Source organism: Trypanosoma cruzi, genomic scaffold, assembly GCF_000209065.1.
Source record: "Trypanosoma cruzi strain CL Brener 1047053516731 genomic scaffold, whole genome shotgun sequence".
Taxonomy (NCBI): Eukaryota; Euglenozoa; class Kinetoplastea; order Trypanosomatida; family Trypanosomatidae; genus Trypanosoma; species Trypanosoma cruzi.
Genome location: NW_001849360.1, coordinates 17,006 through 26,820, shown reverse-complemented (window position 1 = coordinate 26,820; position 9,815 = coordinate 17,006). Strand labels below are relative to the sequence as shown.

Below are 9,815 nucleotides of genomic sequence, written 5' to 3'. Positions count from 1 at the left end.
TTACCCATGTTGCGGCTGCCATGTCCGGCAGGTGAACCCGAGAGCATGGGCCAACAGGTGCGCGGCGAGGCGGGTGGCGATGCATCCGTGAAATAAAACTGACAGAAAAAGTGCATGGCGCCAGCGACTGGACGGCCATCCTCCAGCGTGGCGTACGACAGTACCCACACACCGCCAAACGCCGCAGCCACGTACAGCACCATGAAAGCATTGAAAACACCAGCGGAACGATGCCCAGAAGTTACCGTAGAAAAACTGCAAACGCTGCCCGTGGCAAATGAGGACAAAAACAACAGACCCTCCAGTGGCCGGACGAGCAGACGATCCGCATGCGGGTTTACAGCAGCAGGGACAGTCTCCTCGGCAAGGATGTTCTCGTGCGCAAAGGTCAAAGCACCATTCTTACAGCCAAACGCGCCGTCCAAAGAATTTACTGCGCAACGCCAAAAGAAGCCGCAGTGCCTCCTGATGTCACACGAGTCTTTTTTTGACTTCTTGATGCGGAAGGGCACCTGTCGGTCCTTCCGGACCCCGCTGCACATCCGCAAAGCGTCCAGCGCCCTGAGATGCATTTTCCTCACCGTAAACGAGATAAACCTCGCTGTGGGAGCGCACCACATCGTCTCGAAATAAGGAACACTTCAGGATGAAAGCAGGACATCCGCCGACAAATCACATCGCACAGATCATCAATAGCAGCACCAGAGGCGATGCAGACCGCATGGTGACGTGAATCAAAGGACTCATTTCATAAGCCAAAGACAATCTTAATGACCTTACAAGAATACAAGAAACTGACGCTTTCTCAACAAAAACGAAAACATAGAAAAATAAAAACAAAACTCCAGTGTCCGCATCCAAAGCATGCAGCCGATCAGAAAGTGCAATGTGTGCACTCAACCACAACACAAGTAAAACAATAAAACAAAACAAAAAGCCGAAGCGTGGGACGACCAGCGCACACACACTCTCATTGCTCCCGTAAAGCAAAACACACACACAGAGGGAGAGAGAGAGAGGTCGCCCACTCAATGCAATAAAAACAAAACAGAAACAGTTACGGTGCTCCGCCCATGCAGCCAGGCAGGACGGCAGCGGTGCGTGTCGTGCAAGAGAGAGCACCAACGGGCCTGCATGGGTGTGCATGCATATATACAATGGGCACATTATTGTGTGTGCTTCGTGGGGTGAGGTGAGGGCGAGAGTCCATGCAAGGGGACACACACACAGAGAGAGAAGGAAGAGTGTGTGTGCGGGCGGTGCACGGCTCTCTCTCCCTCACTCTCACGCGGCCATCACCGCAGCCGCACACGCGACAAGAAGAAGAAGAAGCAAAAGAGGGGATGTGGTGTGGGAGACCGCGGTGCTGCCGTCGCTGTCGCCAACCGTTGCCGTTTCATTTTTTTGAGCGGTGGTGAGTGTTATTGCTGATTGAGGTGCTGCCTCATCTGCTGTAGGAGAATTGTTGATGTCAGTACCTTCAAGATCGTCCTGTGATTCACTGGGGTTGGGCCGTTGAGCATTATCCGCATCCGCCGTAATCTGGGCCTCACCAGTGCCACTTGTAGAAGTGGATGGTTCTGTATTTCTCGCTTGACTTCCTGGAGATGAATTTTCCATCAATCCCTCTGTGGTTGTGTTTTGACCTTGTTGCTGTAACACATTATCCTCTGAAGGAATTTCCGGTGTCTTGGACTCCTTTTTAGTTGTTAAAATTGACGGTTTTTGCTCTTGACCTTTTGTGGTCTGTGGGACATTTGGTGCTGGTAGGCTTACATTGCTTGGTGATGGTTCTTTTCCTGGAGGTGCCGGTTCTTTTGATAGAACTGGTGATGTCACCGCCGATGGCGGTGCTGGCGGTGGTGTTTGGTTGCTGGAATGGTCTACCTTCCCCACATCATTTTGCTGATTCCGCTCTCCAGTTGAAGCCTTACCATTAACTGAAGTTGGTGCTGCTGCTTGTGTGAAGGAGGGATCTTTGTCTTCTTCTTTGGGTTCCGATTTATCCTGTGTTTCCACTTTGGGCGGTGTATCCCCTGGAGACGCTGTTGATCCTGGCTCCGCAGCTGCTTCAGGAGATATCGTCTCCTCAGTGGATAAAGAAACTTCTGTGTTCTGTGACTCACCAACCCCATTGGGAATGCGAGGTGAATGGGGGTCAACTGAGGGAGGAGACTGCAAAAAACCACCACCACCACCTTTGGGATCTTCACTTGTGTTCCTGTTACCGTCACTTCCACCAGCAGAATTGCCACTGCCGCCAGAAGTTACACCGCCTCCTCGACTACCTCCAGCTCCACCTACACCACCAGAAACAGAACCGGCAGCAGCAGCACCTGAAGGTGAAGCTGGATTACCTTCAACAACATCAGAAGCATCATCGTTAGTCGAGGCTTCAGCGGCGGTGATGAACGAGACCATACGCGAAGGCAGCGAGATCGCAACCTTATCACATACGCTTGGCACACGCAACCGATTCGCACCTAAAACTCCCGACGCCATGCAATCACCCACTGCGTTCTTGTTGTCGAGCTCCCTCGCATAAACCCCACAGGCACCGCACCACAGCACGCAGAGGGCACACACCAGCAGCACACGGCCAGTCATCATCGCCACCACTCCTGTCACTTGCGTGCAGCCTTCAGCACAAACTAACTCCCCGTCAACGCAGAGTGAAAGCAACAAAAGGAGAGACAAGTCACACGGCCGCTACACCACGCTCAGCCACCTCACAATGACAAATAGCAGCAGCCCAGCAGCGCACACACACCATATGGCAGTTGAAAGCAGTGAAAGGGCAAAAACGCACACAACGCCCCACAGCAAGTAAACAGAAACAACACACGAAGCAATTAAAAACAAAACACAGGTAAACGTACAGCAATGAAGTGAAAAATGCAAAAACTCACACAAAAAAAGAGACAACACAGTATGGATCCAGTGCGCATGCACCCATCCTCAAATGTGATTCCACGCAAACAGTTGTGTGCGTGCAATGAATATGAGTTTGTCCGGGGTGCGTTCAACGTGACGGATGCGGGGAGCGGAATGGAGCACACAGCAGGACATCGGAGCGCGCAGCACGGCAGCGGAAGCAAATGAAGCAAAACACAATCATTATTTTCTATTATTTACTCACATCGGAACACAGTAGACGCATACAAATCCCCGTGGCTGAGTGCTGGCACGCACAGCGCGCATACAATTCTTCAGCCCAGAGCGGTGTACGCCAGCGCGGACACGGCAAGCAGCAGCGGGGCACACACCCACGCAGAGCTGCTGAGGCTGCCGTCGATTTCGCGAAGACGTGACGGTGCGCGGGTGGTCGTCGTCGTGGTTGGCGTCTCCGTTGTCGTAGTACTTGGTGCCTCTGGCGCAGTGGTGGTTGTCGTGGTCGTTTTATTTGGTGCCTGTGTTGTAGTGGTCGTCTTCGTGGGAGCATCTTCGGCTTTATTATCTTCATTTTCCGGAGAGCTGCTCGTACCACTTTGTGACTCTGTTGTGCTTTTCTTACCTTCGGCATTTACCACATTGTTCTGGTTCTTTGATTGCTTTTCCGGAGTGGGCGCACCTGGACCCGCGTCGGCTTTTGTTCCCTTGTCTCCAACGGGGACCAAAGCCAATGACTCTTCTGACTGATCCTTCCCTTGTAGACCCACTGTAGCGGAGGAAAATGAACTAGAACCTTTTCCATCAGGTTGAACAATAACCTTTTTGTTATCCGTTGATGCCTGTGTTGCACTGTTTGTCGTCATCTGGGAAGAAGCTTGAACCGGCGTATCCCTTGCAACGCACACGGACGGGCAGCAGCACAGGGCGAGCACCAACAGGGCGCACAGCAGACGGCACGTCATCATCATCGTGAGTGTGGTCGTTCAGTGGTGTGGAGCTGATCTGCACAGTGAGGGAAATGGAGAGCAACAGGGGAGACGAGAGGTGCGGCAGACACACACAGAGGGCACACCACATGAGGAGAGGGCAGCAGCCAGGCATGCACCGTACGCCGCACACCACGCACGACACACACTCCAATCCACGGCAGCAGGCACACACACACACAGCCCTGCCGCAGCACCAACACACAGATGGAGGAGGGAGAAGCAAACAGGAGCGGCACACAAGGCTCCACCGCATGCACACACGGCGAGAGCGGTCCGTCGTGCCGGCACCCCTCACGGAGGATACGCACACACACAAGAGAGGGTGCAGCGCACACAGCAACACAAAAGCGAAGTAACAGTAAAAAAGGAGATCCCCGCACACCACGTGGATTGTTGGTCCACGGGAAGCGCAGCCAATATTCATCACAAAGCAACTTATTCTCTTCTCTTGGTTGTATGATGTCGCAATAAAAAGTGAGCAGCGCAAGGGCCGTCCGTACAAAAGTGGCAATCATTCCGTCTCATGCGGGCCGTCGTGCGGTCTGGAGCAGTCACAAACAGTCGCAGTCCATATTCCCAGCGACGAGGGCATTCCCGCAGTGGATGAGGCGGAGTCTCCCGTGGTCCGTCGGGGATCAGCAGCCCATGGCGTCTGTGACGAGGCGCTGGCGGAAGTGCCTGGTCCATCTCGAGTGCCCGCGTTTGTGCTTCCTGCGTGTGTTGCCTGCTGGCATGCTTGGCGACTTCGGTGGCGACCTGCGTGCGAGGCGCCTGTTAGGAAGACGGTGGAGCCATCGCGGCATCCGCATGCGAGGCTCTCTCAAACCATTGGAACGCCAGGCCGAGCACGTCGGGCATGTGCCCTCATACTGTGGACGGAAGAGCGCACTCTGCCGCAGGTTGGGCGGGAGGACGTCAATCCGCCGCTCGCTGGTCGGCAAGGAGTTGCAGCGTTCACGTCGGGAAGAAGCTCCGGCAGAGGCGGGCCATTCCCCTCAGTGTGAGGGAGGGACGGCACCGACAGAGAGAGGGTCGCTTGTGATCCGCAGAGCGCGGGCCTGCCGAAGAGAGGGCAGGAGTCGCATCGCGCCTGCGCGCAGTGCCGCCACTCGGGGCACGATGTCCGGGCCAACACCAGGAATAGACTCCTCGCCACACCGACATGTGCCTGTCACGCGGTGTGCGCGCCTTCCTTTTCCTCCTGGGCATTCTTCAAGTTCCGCCGCCTGACTGCAGTGAGGAGGCCCGCGTGCCAGGCATTGACGCAGTCCTGCGGGAGAGATCGTGGCATGACGGCGTCAGCGTCCGCTGTCACGCTGCGTGGGATCCCGCAGTGCCAGGGGAAAATGTGGAGAAAACTGCGTGACCTCAATCCGCCAGTGAAAGCGGCACGGTGCAAATCTCCTCGGTGGCGTCGTCGCGCACCGCCAGCGGGCCAAGGCATAGCGCCTCCATTGCCGACAGGGAGTCTCTGGCGACAGCAACTCGTGTGTGCGATTGGGACGCTGCTGCCAGGCGGAGAACTGGAAAGTGTCTGTGGCCATGCTCAGTGGCAGGACACTCCGCTCGGCAGGAGCATGCGAGGCTGCCAGCGGCTGCGCGGTGAGGCCCCACGGGGAGCGCCGCTGTCCGGGGAGTCGGGTGGCAGCGCGGCGGATCCAGACGACGCTCAGCGAGATACAACGAGCCGTCCACCGCCAACACAGTCGCCAGCGAATAACAAGACGTTGGCCACGAATAGGGCACGTATGCCCGCACTGCCGTGGGCACGGATAGCGGCCCGATTCACTCAGCAACAGTGATCTAATGTCCTTGGATGGTACAACAGCCACGCCTGAGCCCAGCACAGTCCTAGCAAATGTTGAACGAGTGATAACGTGTCGGGTGGCGCTGATGCCGCACAGGATTATTTGCGCACAACGTCGGAGAAACCAGAGATCCCATCGGAGCACGACGCGGCATCACTTGTGAGCAACGGTTTTTGTGAGCACGGGCATTTCACGGATTTTTTGGCCATGGCCGAAATTTGTGACAGCACCGTGCATGGGTGTGTGCCTCGGGTGTTGTTGCTTCTGTTTCTGGGGCTGTGAGGCGCTACGGCACTCCGCGGAGGTGTGAGGGAGGGTGGAACTGCGGTTTTTCGTGGAACAATAACTGTGCAGCTTGCCAGCATTACCCACTGAGTTTTGTCAATAATTTAAGTTTTTTTTACTTTCTTTTAGTTATTTATTTTTGCTGCTTTTGCCCTATTGGAATAATCAGCATTCCTGTGTTTTCCCCCAATGCTTGTTTGCTGTACGTTTTCATGAGTGACATGTTTCTTCTTTTTGTCTTGTTTTTTGTTGCCCACACGCGGTGACGGCCTCATTGCTGTGCGTCCCACGGACTGCACAAGAGGAGGATTGGAGAGAAAGGCCGGATGCCGCACGAAATGTGAGGGATGTTGTGTGGGCTCGTGAAGCAGTATAATCATTTTTTTTTTTTACTTTAATTTATTTTTCTTGGTGCGGGCAATATGTATATACAAAAACACAAGTTCGTTTACATTGCGCTGCTTGGCACATGAAATAAAAATTATGCCGAATGAATTTCTCTAATTGTTTCCGGGAGCCCTGCCGGACACTTTATTGTGCTTTGTGTTTTTTTTCAGCTTTTTTAGCTTTCTGTTTGCGGGTCGGTGTGCGAGTTCTGCTGTTTGTTACTTGTCCTGTGAGTGGTTGTGTGACTTTTATTTTCTTTTTTCTTCGGTTCTGCGTTGGCGGGGAGTTGTTTTGTGCTGAAGGCTGCACGCAAGTGACAGGAGTGATGGCGATGAAGATGACTGGCCGTGTGCTGCTGGTGTGTGCCCTCTGCGTGCTGTGGTGCGGTGCCGGCGGTGGTTTTGCAAACGATGAGAAGTCAGGTCCTGGGAATCGTGCTGAACTTCCGCTTGCATCACAAGGACCTGAAACAGCTCCACAAGATTCCCAAGGGTCACAAAATAGAGCACCAGGTGAGGAAGAAAATTTAACTTCCGTACTTGGAGAGGAAGCTGATGGTGATGATGTTGATAGAGAGAAAAAAGCGGAAGAAGAAGAAATTACTGAAAGGCAGGGCAGTGAAGGAGGAACAGCTGCAGTAGGCTCAGATTCCAGTGAAACGAATTTAAGTGACAGCGAGCAGGAAACAGGCCAGCCAATTGTACCTGCAGGGAGCATTTCTCCTTCCAACAGTCAGGAATCAAATGCCAATCTTACGCAAACGGAAGTTGAAGGAAAAAAGGAGCCCGACAAAAATACAACAACAGTAGAGGGCGCACTCACAACAGTTAACGGAGAGCACACACTGCCTGCGGGAATAGCGGAAGGAAATCTTCCACCACCTACAGAAGACAGTGTTGATTCCCGCGAACAGGATGGCGAAGAGGCCACGAGTGAAGGTAAAAAAAATGCTTCGTCGCCTGAGACCGCGGCCACACCACAAAGAGACCGAGAAAAAGGCTCAGAAGGAACTGGAGGAGATACAAAAGCAACGATAGTAACCGCCAACACAACTGATACGACGAGCACACAAAACAGTGACAGCGACAGCAGCACCGCGGTCTCCCACACCACCTCCCCTCTTTTGCTTCTTCTTGTCGCGTGTGCGGCTGCGGTGGTGGCCGCGTGAGAGTGAGTGTGAGAGAGCCGTGCACCGCCCGCACACACACTCTTCCTTCTCTCTCTGTGTGTGTCCCCTTGCATGGACTCTCGCCCTCACCTCACCCCACGAGGCACACACAATAATGTGCCCATTGTATATATGCATGCACACCCATGCAGGCCCGTTGGTGCTCTCTTTTGCACGACACGCACCGCTGCCGTCCTGCCTGGCTGCATGGGCGGAGCACCGTAACTGTTTCTGTTTTGTTTTTATTGCATTGAGTGGGCGACCTCTCTCTCTCTCTCCCTCTGTGTGTGTGTTTTGCTTTACGGGAGCAATGAGAGTGTGTGTGCGCTGGTCGTCCCACGCTTCGGCTTTTTGTTTTGTTTTATTGTTTTACTTGTGTTGTGGCTGAGTGCACACGTTGCACTTTCTGATCGGCTGCATGCTTTGGATGCGGACACTGGATTTTTTTTTATTTTTCTATGTTTTTGTTTTTGTTGAGAAAGCGTCAGTTTCTTGTATTCTTGTAAAGTCATTAAGATTGTCTTTGGCTTATGAAATGAGTCCTTTGATTCACGTCACCATGCGGTCTGCATCGCCTCTGGTGCTGCTATTGATGATCTGTGCGATGTGATTTGTCGGCGGATGTCCTGCTTTCATCCTGAAGTGTTCCTTATTTCGAGACGATGTGGTGCGCTCCCACAGCGAGGTTTATCTCGTTTACGGTGAGGAAAATGCATCTCAGGGCGCTGGACGCTTTGCGGATGTGCAGCGGGGTCCGGAGGGACCGACAGCTGCCCTTCCGCATCAAGACGTCAAAAAAAAGACTCGTGTGACATCAGGAGGCACTGCGGCTTCTTTTGGCGTTGCGCAGTAAATTCTTTGGACGGCGCGTTTGGCTGTAAGAATGGTGCTTTGACCTTTGCGCACGAGAACATCCTTGCCGAGGAGACTGTCCCTGCTGCTGTAAACCCGCATGCGGATCGTCTGCTCGTCCGGCCACTGGAGGGTCTGTTGTTTTTGTCCTCATTTGCCACGGGCAGCGTTTGCAGTTTTTCTACGGTAACTTCTGGGCATCGTTCCGCTGGTGTTTTCAATGCTTTCATGGTGCTGTACGTGGCTGCGGCGTTTGGCGGTGTGTGGGTACTGTCGTACGCCACGCTGGAGGATGGCCGTCCAGTCGCTGGCGCCATGCACTTTTTCTGTCAGTTTTATTTCACGGATGCATCGCCACCCGCCTCGCCGCGCACCTGTTGGCCCATGCTCTCGGGTTCACCTGCCCGGACATGGCAGGCCGCAGCATGGTAAGGAATGTTGCCGGTGTGCGTGGCAGGGCGCTGTTGGCGGTGGTGCACTCGACGAGTGCCGCGATGCCTGCAGGGGAGCACCACGACTGCGACGACATTGATGGCATGGAGCTGCAGGATGACGATGGGGACGGAAGGACGCTGGAGTCGCACTGGTGGCAGCGCCACGCGAGGGATGAGCGGATGGCACCAATTGGAGGCGCCGGCTGCTGCAGAGGAAGTGCTCCGCACTGAACATGAGTGGATATTGCTACATGCTCTGCGCATTGGGCGTTTCTGCCAGATGCTGCGCGTCGGAACAGTATTCCAGCGGTTGGTGTAGACGGAGTATCCTTGAAATGTCAGCAAAACGCCCGATGGACAGTTGCCCCATCAGTGATCCCGCACTGGATGTGGGGGATGTTGAGGCTGTTATTTGGGAGGGGAGAATATTTGTCTGCGGTGCCTGGGGATGAGCCCTCTTTGTGGTGTTTGGACACGCTTTCCACCAACACGACGGATGCGAGGGACCCGGAGGAGACAAATCTCAGTGCTGTAGCGCAAGCGGCATTGAGGTGCCTCAGTATGCGGGTGCATTTGGAAGTGACTGAAAAGGGTGACGTCCGTTGTGTTCCATGCACGGACGGAGCGACGATTGCGTGGGCCACTCGACCCTGCGCTGGGGGAAACGCTATTTGCCGTGACCACGCGCAGGTGTGCACGATATCCGCCACCAGCGGCAGCCTACTTCCAGTGGTTCCGTGGGTGGCGAGGAGAGAGCATGTGGAGCAGGACGGTTTCACCAGCATCTACTGAACAAGACTTCCCAGGGGCATCCGTCACCGTTGCGGGGAGCATTGAGACCGACCACGGCGCACCACCGAAGGATGTAGACACGGCTGTTCCCCAGAAGAATTTGTTGAAAGAGGAGAAGTGGATCCGGCCAGGATACCCCGACAGACCGCGAGAATCTTCTCTCGGCGGCAGGGATCGAAGCAGCGAGACGGACGGCGAGCAGGCCCGT

General features: G+C 54.4%; 5 protein-coding genes and 2 pseudogenes across 5 annotated transcripts, besides 4 other annotated features; 4 read left to right on the top strand and 3 right to left on the bottom strand.

Moving 5' to 3' along the window:
- On the bottom strand, window positions 1–620 carry Tc00.1047053508245.81 (surface protease GP63, putative; the record flags this gene model as incomplete). Its single annotated transcript, XM_801089.1, has 1 exon — window positions 1–620. A coding segment is annotated over one exon (620 nt), but the record flags the coding sequence as incomplete, so codon positions are not given.
- Window positions 1–3,073: a sequence feature (heterozygous, non-Esmeraldo-like haplotype).
- Tc00.1047053508245.70 (mucin-associated surface protein (MASP), putative) lies at window positions 1,285–2,610 on the bottom strand (the record flags this gene model as incomplete). Its single annotated transcript, XM_801088.1, has 1 exon — window positions 1,285–2,610. The coding sequence occupies one exon, from the start codon at window positions 2,608–2,610 to the stop codon at window positions 1,285–1,287; it is 1,326 nt and encodes a 441-aa protein (XP_806181.1).
- Window positions 3,074–9,815: a sequence feature (areas not merged during assembly with more than two copies in the genome that could not be assigned to a particular haplotype).
- Window positions 3,210–3,860, bottom strand: Tc00.1047053508245.60 (mucin TcMUCII, putative; the record flags this gene model as incomplete). Its single annotated transcript, XM_801087.1, has 1 exon — window positions 3,210–3,860. One exon carries the CDS (start codon window positions 3,858–3,860, stop codon window positions 3,210–3,212), a length of 651 nt encoding a protein of 216 aa, XP_806180.1.
- Window positions 3,322–3,434: a microsatellite.
- Tc00.1047053508245.50 (uncharacterized protein) lies at window positions 3,911–4,237 on the top strand (the record flags this gene model as incomplete). Its single annotated transcript, XM_801086.1, has 1 exon — window positions 3,911–4,237. The coding sequence occupies one exon, from the start codon at window positions 3,911–3,913 to the stop codon at window positions 4,235–4,237; it is 327 nt and encodes a 108-aa protein (XP_806179.1).
- On the top strand, window positions 5,592–5,999 carry Tc00.1047053508245.45 (annotated as a pseudogene).
- Window positions 6,353–6,381: a sequence feature (AT_rich).
- Tc00.1047053508245.40 (mucin-associated surface protein (MASP), putative) lies at window positions 6,687–7,529 on the top strand (the record flags this gene model as incomplete). Its single annotated transcript, XM_801085.1, has 1 exon — window positions 6,687–7,529. The coding sequence occupies one exon, from the start codon at window positions 6,687–6,689 to the stop codon at window positions 7,527–7,529; it is 843 nt and encodes a 280-aa protein (XP_806178.1).
- Window positions 8,089–9,063, top strand: Tc00.1047053508245.21 (annotated as a pseudogene).